Source organism: Bos indicus, chromosome 28 (assembly GCF_029378745.1).
Source record: "Bos indicus isolate NIAB-ARS_2022 breed Sahiwal x Tharparkar chromosome 28, NIAB-ARS_B.indTharparkar_mat_pri_1.0, whole genome shotgun sequence".
Lineage (NCBI taxonomy): Eukaryota > Metazoa > Chordata > Mammalia > Artiodactyla > Bovidae > Bos > Bos indicus.
Genome location: NC_091787.1, coordinates 15,968,605 through 15,986,334, shown reverse-complemented (window position 1 = coordinate 15,986,334; position 17,730 = coordinate 15,968,605). Strand labels below are relative to the sequence as shown.

The window sequence follows — 17,730 nt, the reverse complement described above, 5'->3', positions numbered from 1 at the left end:
GACACTCGCCCTATGTTTGTACAGATGAAACATGTGCAAACACACAGGCACTGATACCCGTGGGATGACTTGTAATTCCTAGTCCACGTTTCCCTCTTGCCAGAACGGGAACACTGCCCTGGCCATTGCCCGGAGACTTGGCTACATCTCAGTGGTGGACACCCTGAAGGTGGTGACCGAAGAGACCGTGACCACAACTGTGAGTAATGGATGCCAGACCCTATTACCCCCTTGCCCTACAAGCCAGTTCTTGGACTGTAGATCTTCCCAGGCTGTGAGGAGAAGAACCTTGTTCCTCCACTCAGAGACTAAGTATCATGTTTTCAGATGCTGTTACCTCATTGATGGCAGTCAGCAAAGCAAAACTCTCATTTCTGATATTTAGAAAAATTAAAAACACTAAAAAGACCTTTCAAAAAAGTGACAGCTTTCAAAAAGCTGTAGAGTTTTTAGTTCCATAGAAAGCTCACTGTGTTTCTTTGTTAAATTTGATATAAAAATTATTTAATGAGATGAAGGGAGAAATGTTTTAACAGCCTTTCTATGGCAGTGTAAGAACTATGAAAACTCTAAGTTGGTTCTTTAAAATATTTTAACTCACAAATGACAATGTATCCATTGTCATCGTTGTTATGGTGAAAATATTTTTGTTATAGACACATTAGCCATAGGATCCAAGTTGACTTTTCCCACCAGGCTGGGTCCTCTTCCATTCACCTGTTGGAGCTTAAGTAGGAAGAACAATAGGGTGTTGCATTAAAACTTAAATCTTCACCGGGAGGCCTTATTGCATCACATATTTTTACAAGCTGCCAGCCTCTAGGATAGGTCATCTCTTTTGAACCTCACCTGATTTCTTTGAACTCTTTCAGGATTTGGTAACTTTGGGATCCAGACCAGGTGTTGCACCATATCAGAGGCTTATTTGAGTTATTCTTAACTCCATGACTCAACACACAGGCCCCAGACTGAATCCATAAAATGTCAGAGTAGGGCTCTGCAACACTTGGAATTATCAGCTGTGCTTCTTTTTCTCAAAGACCACCTTCCACATGAAGGCACAGGTCACATCTTCAGTCTGGATACACAGGGCTGCATACGAAACATGGCTCGAGGGACTCCATAGCTTCCTGCTTGTTGAGTTACTTGGTTTTAAAAACTAAAAGTTCAGCCTGATGATCACAAGAGAGAAATTCTATAATTTTCTAAAGAGAAAACAGCAGCTTTGGTCACCTAAAGCAAGGGTTGTCAACCAGGGCACGTTTCTAACTTCAAGACAGTTTGAAAAATCCCTACCTATTCTTTCATAGAACTCTTACTATTTCATTATCTTAAAATCTCTTCTTAAATTCTCAAGGAAAGAGTTTAAATAATAATGTTTATTAACCTTAATTTTATAGATATGCCATGTAACTCTCCCTAGAGTGGGGAAGGAGAGAAGCACAGGTATTAAACAATGGCCAGATGTCACCACGCTTAAAAGATTTGAAGCCCCTGCAATAAATACATGAAACTTCTATTTCAGTGTTAAAGGACTGAAAATGGTATAATGATTCAAAATATAAATCTTACTTGATTAAATGTCCATGACTTTCTCATCCATTGCTGTGCTGCGCTAAGTCGCTTCAATCGTGTCTGTCTCTTGTGACCCCATGGACTGTAGCCCGCCAGGCTCCTCCGTCCATGGGATTCTCCAGGCAAGAACACTGGAGTGGGTTGCCATTTCCTCCTCCAGGGCATCTTCCTAACCCAGGGATCAAACCCGCATCTTTTTTTGTGTCTCCTGCATTACAGGCAGGTTCTTTACCACTAGCACCACCCAGAAAGCCCATTAGGAAAGTTCAAAATGTTTCTTTGATGTCGAAAGAGCTTTAGGAGAAGATAAAGTTACAGACCAAGACAGTTCAGTTACAGCCTCAGGAAACGTACTGAGAGAAACGTGTTCCAGGGTTTCAGTTCCTAGTGAAAGAATGTGCACAGTAGTCGTACCATTGCTCACACAACATCGTTAGCTGACTTGGTAGGTGATTTTCTGCCAGAGAGAAAAGAAAGGACTCATGCTAACAGGAGGGTCAGTGCCTGGTGAAGTGAATGAGCCTCCACCAAATGAAGCTTTCACAGTGACTGTAAGAGTCTACGCAAGTCCCTGAGACGAGTCCAGTGTTACAGTATCAAGGCTTTATTTCAAGCCGAGATTCCGCCTTCTCAGCCTTCCCTTTGCAGTTACATCCAGTTCAGACAGGACTGTAGCAATTCAGGGTGGGGGTCTATGATCCTAAACTAAGCAAACACAGAGCAGCCCCCACCACAGGCGGGTCTTTGTTCAATCAGCTGTGGAAGCCCCAGCAGCCCCTGTCCCCATAAGCAGACATCAGTTTTTCAGCAACCTTAAAAATCAGACTGCATCAGGACTTCCCTGATGGTCCAGTGGTCAAGACTCTGCTCTTCCACTGCCAGGGGAGCACGGGTTCTATCCCTGGTACAGAACTAAGACCTCATATGTGGTGCAGCTTGGCCAAAAAAAAAAAAAGACTACATCTTTGATAGGAGTGCCATGTTTAATACGGAAATTCTGAGAAAGGTATTTTAGTTAATGACTTTATAGTCATGGCTGAATAGGAAACTGAGTAACTAGAACTGGATATATAAGACATACAAATTAAGCTATTTAAATTGCATTATTTAAAATTTCCATCAGAACACTTCAGTCGCTCAGATGTTGGTTTCTAATAGTATTCTCTGATAAAGGAAACCAGGCCTCCTTGGAGAAGTAACAAAAAAATCTAGAGCTGGGGCAGGAAATATACAAGCTGAGCCTGGAACCTCTTGTGCCATAAAGGATCCCCACCCCCCAGCAACTGCCATATAAATAAGTAAATAAATAAATACACATGTATAAAATGATGAGCTGTATTAATATTAAAGGGATACAGGAATCCATTGAAAGATTCAGTGGCCAGAGCTGGAACAATTTGAGCGAAAGAAATATAAGAGAATTGAGGTACAGGTGCAAAGTGTAAAACACGTATCTGTGCATTCTTACTGATACAGATAAATGAATAACTACAGAAGAAAGACAAATGTCTTAGTGAAAAGAATTCCCAATAATTACTGAAAATGCTTCACCATCAAGGAGGTAGAACATGATTCCCCACTGCTGAAGTATATCTGAGAATAGGAACTTCCCTCCAGAGCAAACAGTACAGAGAGTGAGGGAAGCAGAGTAACTCTGTGATGAAGAAAACTGATCAACAGCCTGATGACCAAGTGCATCTCCACTGGTAAACCATGTTGATGGTATATACCCTTCAGGTAATATGATGAAAATGGCATTTTACCATGGTGATACTCCTCCCCAAAAACATGTAACCCCAGTCTAATCAATGAGAAAAACATGAGAAAATCTCAGTTTAGGGACATTCTGCAGAATCCCTGAGCAGTTCACCCTGAAACTGTCAAGGTCATTAAAAACATGGAAAGTCTGAGAAACTGTCACAGCTCTAGGAGCCTAAGGAGATTGACAACTAAAGGGAACATGGTATCCTGGATGAGATGCTAGACCAGTAAAAGGATATTTGGCAAAAACTAAGGAAATCGGAATAAAATATAGACTTAACAATAATAAATCAATACTGACTCATTAATTGCAACAAAAATACCATGCTAATATATGCTAATAATAAGGGAAATGGGGTGAAAACTCTACTATCCTTACAATTTTTGTGTAAATCTAAAACTGTTCTAATACAAAATACTCATTTTTTTAAATGTTCAATTACAGTATTACATGCTGGAAAAAATACCAAGTAATGCTTTATTTCAACATGACTTGTACTACTGGTCTTTCATTTGCTCAGATTAAAAGAGGACTCATTTTAAAACTAAAACATATTAAGTCATTCATATTTTCAAACAAGTAATACTGTCCGTGTCCTTTGGATAGAAACAATCTATCTAGGTAAAAGTTATCAAAGAGCAAGTAAAAATCCAGTAAAGCCTTTGCTCTGTAATATACCATTGTTAAGATTTTGTAGATGTTCAAATTATTCTGCAGATGCATTGTCTCTAAAACATTTTCTGCAAACACATAGTTGTAAAAGTTATGTATTAAAATCGTAATATTTTGTTTTAGAAATTAACACATACACATAGGAGGCAAAACAAAAGAAGTGGCTGGCTTGGCACAAGCAACAAAGACATATTTCTTGCCTTTCATCTGGTTTATCTTCAGCTAGGACTTTTAAATGGGGTGGGGTGGCAGGTTCATCAGACCATGAAAAAGTGTAGCAATAGACTAAGAGAGGCAGCGTCTCTCTCGTTTCCTTTGAGAAAACTTTATTCAGGACCTAAATCTTTTAAGCTGATGTGCTTTGCCACTAGAATTCTTTCGCCTTGTATTCATTCTCTGCCATGTGTATGATGAGGACCTCAGTGCTACTAAGGGATATTTTTGATGTTATTTTGTATGCAGGAGCTTCAGGGTATTCGTCAATCCCACACATAAATCCCAGAGTAAACCTATAGATTAGTTTAGGAAGAAATGAATAGTCTCAGTAAAATGTGCTGTTTACTCATACTAAAGTGACTGCTTTTTTTGTTACTAGACTGTCATAGAGAAGCACAAAATGAATGTTCCAGAAACTATGAACGAAGTTCTTGATATGTCTGATGATGAAGGTATGAAAACCTCCTTTGAGTTTATAGTAACAAAGAGTGACTGTGTATTTGTTTCCTGAAGGAAATTCATTGCAAAAATATTTTTAGAAGCATTAATATTGTTTTATTGTAGTATCAACAGTATGCATTTTTCACACTTACATTGTTCACTTAAATCATGCAGTTCGTAAAGCCAACGCCCCTGAAATGCTCAGTGATGGCGAATATATCTCAGATGTTGAAGAAGGTATTTGTGAATTTTTATTGTGATAAAATTTAACTACCAGCTTTATCTTCCACTTCTTATCTTTGAAATATAACCCTTCCCTGAGTTACTAACTTTTCATTTTATCTTGTGACTGTTAATTAATGTATCATTTAAACAACATGTATTTGATATCACTGTCTTCTTTTGGTCTCTTTGAGTGCCCTCCCCTTGAACCCATTTTCCAGCTTGAAAATACAAGTGTCACTACTTATCGGGATTACTTTCTTTCTATTAGTTGCTATTAAGTAGAAAAGTGATATTTTGATTGCTTACATTTTAAAATCTAGAAAAGAAAATTGGTTTATATCTAAAAATTTTTTTCACAAGTAAGTGAAGGTTTATGAGGAAGAGCTTAAATGCCCATTCTAGGATGTCCTCTAAGCTTTGCAGTCAAAGCCACTTTTGATCCTGATCTCATAAGGAAAAGCCAACCTGAAAAAACTTGCTTTCAAAATATAAATTTTCAATCTTGATTTCATGAAAGAGACAAAATATAGATGATTATACCTATTCTTCATGTGCTTAAAAGAACCTTTTAGTTTTCCTGCCTTGCTTAAAAATTAGTGCATTTAAGCAGGTCATGGTATGTAGATACATTAATGAAATTATGTCTTTATTGTTCGTTGAAAAACTGACATGTTTACAGTGAATAAATATAAAGATGGCAGATGTTGGCATTTTACTGAAATGTTTGCTTAGAGTAGAATATACATTTATGTTTCTTTCCTGCATCATTGACTCTCCCAAATAACGTTCTGTCTTTTTGCTTCTCCATTTGTCATCTCTCATGTTTTTTCCTTTTGGATCAGTCTTAGCGCAGCTACTGTTTGCCTCTAGGTTACCTTTATTGGAATTATTGGTTCCTTCTTTGGTTTGTCCAGTTTTCATTGGAAACCTAAGTAGTGGGAAAGCCTACCTGATCCAAAGTCACGTTAGCTTTTTTGGTGACCAGGGGCTTCCTAGTGTGCGTGCCTGCCCTCCTAGGAATGCTAATGTCTTGAGAGTTTAGGGACTTGGTAATTTAGGGACTTGAAAGTACCTGTCTGATTGTTTGTAAATGTTGTTTTGATAAATGTTAAAGGCATCTACTCATCATTTTTCTTTTTCTGTAAACCATCAACTGTATATTTACTTCTGTTAATCCCCCAATGGATAATATTTGTATCATCTTTAGGACTCTATGAAAAATATGCCTTACTGTCATATTATATTTCAATGCTTTCTTTTGCAGCATTGTCAGAGTGATTTCTCATGTGCAGAAGCAAAAAGAAAAATGATGGTCTCACAGAGATGCATACACACACAAAATGGGACATAAAAAGTACATTTGCGAACAAAATTGTTATGAAATATAATATGACAATCAAAGACCTAAAAATGTGCTAATTTCCAACAGAATATCCCCAAAGAGCTGCACTGATGAGAGGCCAAGTTTGAATGGACTATATAACAACCTTATACATGTGGAAAACCTTAATTTCCAAAAAAAAAAAAAAAGAAATTTTGCATCTCTTAAAGATAATTCACTTAGCTGTTTAACTAGAAATGAGAATTATTTCTTCTAGATTTATATCAGCTTGGGAACTTGAACAGGCAAATTTTCATTTTCATTTTATCCATCTTTCAGCCCTTGCATGTGTCCAGGGGCTGCTGGAAGCAAATGGCTCTTGACTTCATAATGCGTAGAATTTAATGTTGAAAGGGGGTTGGTTAAAGGTCATTCGATCTGAGCAACCATCGCCTAGTGCTGGAATTACATCTGTTAGGAGAGCCTTTTCCCAGGTGCCTGCATGTGATTTCCCAGTTCTCAGTCTGCCTATTCCTGTGAACAACTCCAGCTTTAAAAACTCTTCATTTTATGGAGCACTTTGTCACTGATTCAGGCTTTAACTCAGTGACCCAGGCTCTGATCAGTTTGGCACTATTTAGAACAAAAGCTGCCTCATTCCTGTAAAGTCCTTCTGATATTTAAAAACACTTTTCATGTTCCGTGTCCATGTTTTTTCCTTCAGTCATATTATTGGCACTTCCCGCCTCTGTTCTCTTACCATCATGGTCAGTCTCCTATGTACATTTCAGTGTGTCGGTATCCAGCTCCAGCCGAGGTGCCCAGAACTGAACACCATATTCGAGGTGCAGTCTGATCAAAGCAGAGTCTATCAGGGCTCTTGTGTTGTCCATAGAAGATACTAAAAACCTATAATTGAAGATAAAAATACTGTTGAGGTCATAATCTATACTTAATTGAGTCCTATTAATATTACTGTCAGCTAATGTCCCTAAATTTTGCCTTCATGAGGTCCAGTAAACCACATTAGCCCTTTTTCACAAACTTGGATTATTCTCTGCTGCATGCGCTGGCATTTCTATTTTACTCCAAATCCTACAACAAATCATTTTGAAAGTTTAATTCAAAAAGGAGCCCTACAACTGCAATGATAGTATTTACATCTGACTCATTTGTCTGGTAGATTTGCCAGAGCTTTGCCACTGTAGTCTGATTTGGTGCTGCTGGTTTCATTAAGCCCTTCTGAATGGAAACAAATGTTTATTTCCATGAAACCACAGCATATCGTGAATCTCTCTATGTGAGAATTAGTAAGATCTTCAGGTATCCCAGGTGCTAAGAATAGCAACAGCTTTTAAAAGCAAATAAAAATAATAAGCAAAATATGCTGTCAGTTTTTCTCAAGAAGAATGAGTTTGTAACATGGTAAAATATAATTATGATCTAAATTATAAAAATCAAGTGAATATTAAGGGAACAGTGCCAAAAGTAGTCTCTTTTTCTCCCCCTTTCTTTTTAATTTTTGCTTTCTCTTTATCCTCTTTCCTTGGCCCATGATGAGAAATTAGTCTAAGTTAAAAAAAAAAAAGTAATGTTGATTAATTTCTCAAAAAAATTTTTCAGAAAAACAAGGCTAAATGTTATCAGTGAATGGCCTAAGGAAACAATGGAGCCAAGTTACAGAGTAAGAACAAAGGTTGACGTGTCAGCACAGCAGAGATAAAGCAACATGTTTAAGGCAGGTGATAAGCCCACGTGTTATATGGTAAGGGGTAAGTAGACCTACTTGGAGGGCCAGACTGATTCACAGACATCTTAATGCTCTACTTTTTTCTTTCCCAGAAAATACGTTCAGTTCAGTTCAGTCGCTCAGTCTTGTCCAACTCTTTGCGACCGCATGAATCATAGCACGCCAGGCCTCCCTGTCCATCACCAACTCCTGGAGTTCACCCAGACTCATGTCCATCGAGTCAGTGATGCCGTCCAGCCATCTCATCCTCTGTCGTCCCCTTCTCCTCTTGCCCCCAATCTCTCCCAGCATCAGAGTCTTTTCCAATAAGTCAACTCTTCGCATGAGGTGGCCAAAGTAGTGGAGTTTCAGCTTTAGCATCATTCCTTCCAAAGAAATCCCAGGGCTGATCTCCTTCAGAATGGACTGGTTGGATCTCCTTGCAGTCCAAGGGACTCTCAAGAGTCTTCTCCAACACCACAGTTCAAAAGCATCAGTTCTTTGGCGCTCAGCTTTCTTCACAGTCCAACTCTCACATCCATACATGACCACTGCAAAAACCATAGCCTTGACTAGACGAACCTTTGTTGGCAAAGTAATGTCTCTGCTTTAAAATATGCTATCTAGGTTGGTCATAACTTTCCTTCCAAGGAGTAAGCATCTTTTAAATTCATGGCTGCAGTCACCATCTGCAGTAATTTTGGAGCCCAAAAAATATGTTACATGCATATAGAATTAATATACATGCAAAATTAATGTTGATTCTAGTACCACTTAGAGTTTTAAGTTTTGCAATTCAGTTTGTCATTAAAAAGACAGAAGAGAGAGGGAGGGAAGAAGGAGAAGGGAAAGAAGGAAAGGAAAGGAGGGAGAGGAATAAAAGAAGAAAATTGAGATTAAGGTTCAAGTTGTCTTCTAGTTTCAGTCCTGCTTCCAAGAGTCACCATGGGCTTTGATTCAACAGTGATTTTACATTGCAAATTCCTGGAAAATGTATTTTGTCAATTTTTAAGAATGTATAATCATGTTATTTTAGCTTGCAAAATTCTAGTGGGTTGGGTTATAGCAATAAATCTAAAGAACTGCAGATGGGACATAATGAGAACTGGAATGGAGCCATGGAAAGTAAAACCCCAAAAGGCAGCTCTGTGAAATAGGACTCCACTGAACAGGTTTCTGAGACAACTGGGTGAGGCAACTCTTGCTCGGAAGAATTATTTAATCCCCAGTTAGTTCCAACTCAGATAAGACTGCAGAAGCTCTTTCAGGATCAAATGTAGATACTAAAATATTAAAAGAAAATGCTAAGAAATAACTGTCAGATAGGAATACCACAGCCTACCATGTTTTTATGACGTTTCCTATTAAAGGAAATCCCAAAATCTGGAAACCAGATTCCAGATCCCTCAAGGAGCAAAGAAGGGATTCATGAAGCAGAATAAATCTGTCTGACCCAGGAAAAAAGTTTTGTGTACTAAAACTGCTATCAACTGGTCCTTTGGAATTGAAGCAGTAGAAATCTAAAGACTTGATATCAGGCTAGAGCCTCTCAGAATGTAAACTCATAAAAATCTCTGTGTGTGTGTATATATTATATATATATATTTTTTTTTTTTTTTTGGAAGAATGAGATTGTTTCTTTGTGTGATGGGTCAAAATCTTTGGATACATTATTTATAAAAACATTTTTAAAAGTCTAAAAAAAAAATAACTGTCAGACAGGTGTAGCTTTGAGATATAATAAAGCACTGATGTTTCATCTGATAATCTGAGAGAGTTGTAATCGGCTCACTTTTGCATCAAAACCAGTGCCTAATGGAAGCAAACCACAAATTTCAAAGAACTAAAACAGCAGATCAGTATCCTATAGCCCAAGCTCTTCATTATACTGATGAGAAATAAAGCCCAAATAAATGTTGTGTGACTTGCCCAACCAGGTTAGTGACAGAGTGGGACAAGAAGACACGTCTGACAGTGTGGCATTAGGTCATCTCTTTCATAACTACAGTAACATGAGCTGTGTTCTTACATTAGAACCCAAAATTGAATTTTTTTTGAGCTTCGAAAAAATGTGTGCTTAGGAAAAGAAACAAATTGAAAATTGTCACAAAGTAATAATCATTCTTTTTTAAAGATCCAATGAAACTACAAGAGATAGTCCTCTGATCATCTTGGCAAAAGACCAAGATTCACATTCACATAAAATAGCTATAAACACAATGTAGAATGGATTTTAAGAACTCCAAGCAAGTAGTTTTAGCAAACATATCCAAGTATTTTTAATCAGGGGAGAAAAAGTAGAATTTCATTTGGCACAATCTGAAACTCAGAAAAGTTGGAGAAATTATTTGGGGAAACACAAAGCCAGATACTGGGGGAGATGCCTTATAGCCCCTCTTCTCACCAAGTGCTTTGGACTATCCTGATCTCCTAGTCATCCTAATAAATAAATAAAACTCTCATGTTTTTAGCTTTACAGACCTGGAAAGAAGCCTTGAAGATTAGTTTGCCTCCAGGGGGTCCAAGAGAGTCCTGGTTGCTATGCAGAGACTGCCCTTCACGTGAAATCTTACCATTTTGTAAATACCTGTAAAATCATAACATCTAACTTCTTGCCTGATATTTCTCTGCTTACAACTGACCTCTCAAACAGATAGTACATAATTGCATGCTACTCTGGCATGGCAACCCACTCCAGTATTCTTGCCTAGAAAATCCCATGGACAGAGGAGCCTGGCAGGCTATGGTCAATAGAGTTGCAAAGAGTCAGACACACCTCAAGTGACTTAACAAGCATGCTCAGCAATAAAGTCAAAATGAAATACCAGACGCAGGACCTAATCTTAGTCTCTGTTGTCTCTCTAGAACCTAGTACAGGGCCTGGAACAAAAAAGCTCTTCAGTATGTGTTTGCAGAGCTGCAACCAAACAGAGGAGACTCAAGGAAAGGATAGTTGCATATAAGTTTCTGAGAACAGGCAAGATGAAGAAAATTTGCCTCCTGTGCTCCCTGTTCCAGCCATTATACCCCTTCTCACTGAGACAGCCCTAGGCTACATAGTGAATCAGTAAACATCTTTATAATGACTCTCCTAAGAGGTACCTACAGCTCAAAGGATAGTTCATGAATTTAAAAGAATTTCCAGCTAAAGGAAAAGACTTATGGGCTGAGACAGAAGTCTTGATTCTCAGACAGAGTCCATTCTGTCTTTGGTAGCCTGTCTTTGGAATTGGAATTGTTTAGTGATCTTCATCGGAGAAGGCAATGGCATCCCATTCCAGTACTCTTGCCTGGAAAATCCCATGGACAGAGGAGCCTGGTAGGCTGCAGTCCATGGGGTCGCTGAGGGTCGGACACGACTGAGCGACTTCACTTTGACTTTTCACTTTCATGCATTGGAGAAGGAAATGGTAACCCACTCCTGTGTTCTTGCCTGGAGAATCCCAGGGACGGGGGAGCCTGGTTGGCTGCCATCTCTGGGGTCGCACAGAGTCGGACACGACTGAAGCGACTTAGCAGCAGCAGCAGCAGCAGCAGCGATCTTCATCCACACTGACCACTTACTCTACATGTACTTGACATGTCTATCAGAGTCTCACAGATGTCTCAGCTTGCCCTAAACATACCCTGCAAACAGTGTTTCTTCCCACCCTTCTCCAGGTCAATAAACAACTCCATCACCCAAGCTAAAACCTGTGGTTCTGTGCAATCTCCCTTTCTTACACTTACATCCAGTCCATCAGTGAATCTATCCATTCTGCTTCCAGAATACATCCCGCATCCCTCACTTCCCACCGCCACCACTCTAATCCACCCGCTGACATGCCGCCCATGGAATATTGCAGAAGCCTCCTTGCAGGTCTCCACTTCTGCACTTTCCCCATAGACTCAGTTTTCTATACAGCATCCTCAGCAATGTTTTAAAATGTAAATTGGATCGTGTTACTCCATTCCCCAGCTTCAAACCCTCCAAAGCTCATTAGTTGTTCAGTCGCTAAGTTGTGTGCAACTCTTCGTGACCCCATGGCTTCCCTGTCCTTCACTGTCTTCTGGAGTTTGTTCACACTCATGTCCATTGAGTCAGTGATGCCATCCAACTGTCTCATCCTCTGTCACCCCCTTCTCCTCCTGCCCTCAACCTTTCCCAGCATCAGGGTCTTTTCCAGTGAGTCAGCTCTTCACATCAGGTAGCCAAAGTATTGGAGCTTCAACATCAGTCCTTCCAATGAATATTCAGGGTTGATTTCCTTTAGGATTGACTGGTTTGATCTCTGAAGCTCATAGCTAGGTTTTAAAGATTCATTCATATTGTTGTATATAACTGTAGTTCATTTGTTTTCATTTCTATATATTATTCCATATGCCTGGATCATAATTCAGTTATCCATTCTCCTGTGGATGGAAGCATGGGTTGTCTCCAGTGTGGGGTTGTTGCAAACAAAGCTGCTATAAATCTTATATATGTTTCCTGATACATATACATATATGTATATTTCTGTAGGGTATAAACCTAGGATTTTAGCTGCTAAGTTGTACCTTATGCAAAGATAATAGAATTCTTCACCACCAGGTAGCACTAAACTAGGATTATAAAATTAGAGAGTGAGGCTACAAAAAACCAGGAAAATAATGTAAAGAGAGCTATAATAACAGCAGAAGGAGGCAGGAGGAGGCTGTGATGGGATAAGAATGTGGGCGGTGGCTTCTGAGGTGCTGATGTTCTATGTCTTAACCTCTGTGGTGTTTATTTTATAACAGTCTGTTCAAATGTATGTTGCATGTCATGTACTCATTTGTCCAGTTGCTGTATTTCAAAATAAAAGTAGCCACGTCTTCTAAATAATACACATACACCCTCAAACTAGTACAAATACAACAGTAAAATAAAAACTTCCCAAGGCTTTACAATGTACTTAGAGTAAAACTCACAGCCTTTCCGTGGTCAGTGAATTCTGTGTAAATATCGCCCCTGGTTCCTCTTTTGCATTCTCTCAATCACACTTTTTGATTTCTTCCTAATACTCCTCTCAATATATTAGTCATCAGTTTCAGAAAAGCAAGCTTTTTCTGGCAAGGGCCAACAGTTAATATTTTCAATTTTTCAGGCCGCATGGTCTGTGTCCTAACTGTTCAACTCTGCCATGGTAGCCCCAATAGCTAACAGAACAAATGAGCAGGGATGTGGCCAATAAAACTTGATTTACAAAAACAGGCAGGGGACTGGATTTTGCCCAGACTGTCATTTGCCAACTTGGGGTTAATTTTATGTTCTTCCAAAGTAGGCTGTTCTCGCCATGGAAGCAGAGCTGTCTGTATCACTATCCGAGCACTTAGGACACATACACAGGAGTCCTCACGCAGGGGGCTGCTGCCACACATTTACCTGCGTCTCTGTCCTTCTCCACCCCACCTCGTCCCCACCTAGGAGTCGATATAAATGAAAGCTCCCAATGACACACACAAGGTACTTACCATTTATTGAGCCCTTTCTATGTTCTAGGCATTAAGCACCATACACTTCATGTACTATGTTGTTTAAGCCTCACAGTGACCCTCTAATTTAGAGCCATTGGTATCCCCATTTTATAGATGTGAAAATAAGTTCCAGCAAGGTTAAAGACCTTGGTCAAGGTCACACAAATCAGTGCAGGGGCTTATAGTGGAATCCCAGATTCTAACCTCTAACATCCAGGTCATTTAGATAAGTGTCCTAAAACAATTGGATTATTGTAGGTTGTAAATGAGATAATGGGCTTCTCTGGTGGCTCAGAGGGTAAAAGCATCTGTCTACAATGCAGAAGACCTGGGTTCCATCCCTGGGTCGGGAAGATCCCCTGGAAAAGGAAATGACAACCCACTCCAGTAGTCTTGCCTAGAAAGAGAAGCCTGGTAGGCTACAGTCCATGGGGTCACAAAGAGTCGGATACGACTGAGTGACTTCACTTCACCATAAAGGTTAGCACAGAGAGCTATTTCAAATCCTAAAAGATGATGCTGTGAATGTGCTGTACTCAATATGCCAGCAAATTTGGAAAACTCAGCAGTGGTCACAGGACAGGAAAAGGTCAGTTTTTATTCCAGTCCCAAAGAAAGACAATGCCAAGGAATGCTCAAACTACCGCACAATTGCACTCATCTCACACGCTAGCAAAGTAATGCTCAAAATTCTCCAAGCCAGGCTTCGACAGTACGTGAACTGTGAACTTCCAGATGTTCAAGATGCATTTAGAAAAGGCAGAGGAACCAGAGATCAAATTGCCAACATCCAATGGATCATCAAAAAAGCAAAAGAGTTCCATAAAAACATCTACTTCTGCTTTATTGACTATACCAAAGCCTTTGACTGTGTGGACCACAACAAACTGTGGAAAATTTTGAAAGAGGTGGGAATACCAGACCACCTGACCTGCCTCCTGAGAAGTCTGTATGCAGGTCAGGAAGCAACAGTTAGAACTGGACATGGAACAACAGACTGGTTCCAAATTGGGAAAGGAGTAAGTCAAGGCTGTATATTGTCACTCTGCTTATTTAACTTATATGCTGAGTACATCATGAGAAATCCTGGGCTGGATGAAGCAGAAACTGGAATCAAGATTGCCAAGAGAAATATCAATAACCTCAGATATGCAGATGACACCACCCTTATGGCAGAGAGCAAAGAAGAGCTAAAGAGCCTCTTGATGAAAGTGAAAGAGGAGAGTGAAAAACTTGGCTTAAAATTCAACAGTCAGAAAACTAAGATCATGGCATCCAGTCCCATCACTTCATGGCAAATAGGTGGAGAAACAGTGGAAACAGTGACAGACTTTATTTTGGGGGGCTCCAAAATCACTGCAGATGGTGACTACAGCCATGAAATTTTTAAAAGATACTTGCTCCTTAGAAGGAAAGTTATGACCAACCTAGACAGCATATTAAAAAGCAGAGACATTACTTTTCCAACAAGGCCCATCTAGTCAAAGCTATGGTTTTTCCAGTGGTCATGTATGGATGTGAGATTTGAACTATAAAGAAAGCTGAGCACCAAAGAATTGATGCTTTTGAACTGTGGTATTGGAAAAGACTCTGAGAGTCCCTTGGACTGCAAGGAGATCCAACCAGTCCATCCTAAAGGAAATCAGTCCTGAATATTCTTTGGAAAGACTAATGCTGAAGCTGAAACTCCAGTACTTTGGCCACGTGATGTGAAGAACTAACATTTGAAAAGACCCTGATGCCGGGAACGATTAAAGGCGGGAGAAGGGGAAGACAGAGGATGAAATGGTTGGATGACATCACCGATTCAATGGGCATGAGTTTGAGTAAGCTCTGGGAGTTGTTGATGGACAGGGAGGCCTGGCGTGCTGCAGTCCATGGGGTCACAAAGAGTCGGATGCGACTGAACTGAACTGATAAAGGTTAACCCAGACATCTCCATGAATGTTAGTTACAAGGCACTTTATCTTACTTAATCTTCTCAAAGTAGTTGAGAGCCGTTTTGGAACTATTCTTACTCCTAGTTTACATTTAGTCCTAATTCAAAGCCCTAATCTAAAGTTTTATTAGCCCTCACTTGCATTAAGGAATCCGAGCCTAAAGGGGTTCAAAATACTTGTTCAGGTTCACATAGCCAATGAAACTGTAATTTGAATTTAGGTTTTTTTTTTACTTTCAGTGAGATGCTGTAAGAGAATATATGAAAATACAAGAAAATTCAAAAGAAGGGGAGATGACTGGAGGCCTCAAGAAGGATGAATTTTATGGAACAGACAGAATGTGAACAAGCAGAAGTTTGGGGGTTGAGGAGAAGGGAGGGGACTGGAAAGAAGTGTTCTAAGTTCAGGGTCAAAGCATCAGAGACCGGAAGAGCTCACAGAAGACTTCAGCATGAGGCAGGGGAGCTGGGCACTGACCTGGCTGAGGATCCCAGGACAGGGCACAGGCAGGAATGGAAAACTCTGGGCACACTGATATTTGAGAGGAAGAGGAATGCCAGAGGGAGTGGTGAACAACAGAGGGAGAAAACCAGAAGAGTGAGCTCTAGTGGATGCGTCCATGGAGAAACTTCCCTGGGACGGTCCAGTTAGATGAGCACAGGCAATTTGGGAATCCCTGATGACCACAGCAGCTGCCATGTTCATAATATGGATACAGACCCAGAATAAGTAGTTCTCATATAGTTTTTTTTTTCCCCCCTAAAAGCTATGACAGATGCGCAGCCGGAGCAGTCTATGGCATGAATGGGAACAGGGGTCAGTTAAGAGCTGACAGGGAATTAGAATGTTTATTGATTAAGTACAATAGGTGGTCTTTTCATTCACTCAAAACAAGTTGTAATTTTGAATATGATTCCTTCCCACTCCCACTTCTTTTAGTCTCTGCTCATCTACCTGGGAAGTCTGAGCTTCTTCATGGGAAAGTGGGTCCTCATGTGACCACCTCTGCCCCCATCCCCCAAATTGGACTCTTACTACAGAGAGAACCAGAAGTGGAGGGTGACAGGGGAAAGTCAGCACGGAGAATGCTTGGCCAGGGAATGGCAGCGTGGTGGCAGAGGGCCGGGAAGGAGGGGGTTGGATAACAGGAAGATGTTACACATGGCAAGAGGTGGTCCAAGCACCGGGGCCAGAAGCACACTGAGGCTGAGAACTGACCGCAGGCTGTCTTTCCCTTGTATGTATACACCTTTTAGGTAGAGGTCGGAGATAGAACACAGATCAATAACTGGTGTTTGCTGCTCTGCACAGTGAAAAGCGGTTTAGGTGTCAGAGAAGGAGAGACCAGATTCAAGCCCACAAGTAGACATGATGCTTATACTGCTTTATACCTGAGGGTAGTGGTCATCTTCTGGTGCTTTGCACACACAGTTCTTATATACATACATAATGAAGAGCCAAGATCAATGAGGTCTGGATGTGGGGCTGAATCTAAACTTATTGCTAAGAAAGAACGAACAGAAGGGACTTACTGGCATGACACAGCCACCTTGAATTTAGCAATGTAATTTCTCCATAAGTAAGAACCATTTTAGTGTCTGATTTCACAGTATTACTTTGCAGCTAGTCATTGTCTGGTCTTATTTAAAAGTGGCATTAGATGTTAGCTAATAAGATCAGTGTAACCCTGTACTCCTCTCTACCTGCATCCTGTCTCTATTCTTTAGTCTCCATTTGACCCAAGTCATTGTAACATCTCATCATCCTCAGGTGACTGACAGTAATTTCTGGACTAGGCTTAAGGAGTATTGATAAAAATAGGAAAAAATTATAGTGTCTGCCCCAGCATTGTCTTTTTCTAGATCTTCACAGGAAGGACACAGAATTCTTTTTCCTTTCTGGGATGGGTTTGTTTATTAACCCAACCAAGATCACAGGGGATGTTTTTCATTGCTCCATCTGGGAGGCGTCCAACACTGAGTCATGGGTCCTTACTTTGGACACTGTATCTCACTTGGATTAAGGAATAGTAAACTGCAATAGTTTTTAGAAAGAGGTACATCTAGCCACAAAGAACAGAATAACGTGTAAGAGCAGAGAGTCACACTGACTTTGTACTTAAAAAAAATCAGCCTGAATAGAAAAGTCGTTTGTTTTGTGCCATGACGCGACCTGTTCTTGTCATTGCTTAAGAGATGTGCAAACTTTGCCATTAAGCCCAGTTCCTTTGTGGCCAGGTATGAAGTCAGGATCTTACCAGCACCTGGAGTTAGGGAAAGAAAGAAAAAGGTAGCAGGTGGCCCTCCCGTGAGAGGTACACTCATGCTTTAAAATGACACACGCTTCTTAAGACGACCCATGTCACCCTGGCTCA

At 40.1% G+C, this 17,730-nt stretch overlaps 1 protein-coding gene across 2 annotated transcripts in view; it reads left to right on the top strand.

The window, feature by feature from the left end:
* The window catches only part of ANK3 (ankyrin 3), a 382,561-nt gene that overhangs the window by 235,111 nt on the left and 129,720 nt on the right, over positions 1–17,730 (top strand). For both annotated transcript variants that reach the window (XM_070781829.1, XM_070781830.1), the window contains exons 21-23: positions 104–199; positions 4,605–4,677; positions 4,841–4,903. In XM_070781829.1, coding sequence (XP_070637930.1) covers positions 104–199; positions 4,605–4,677; positions 4,841–4,903 — 232 coding nt within the window. The remainder of the gene's footprint in view (positions 1–103; positions 200–4,604; positions 4,678–4,840; positions 4,904–17,730) is intronic.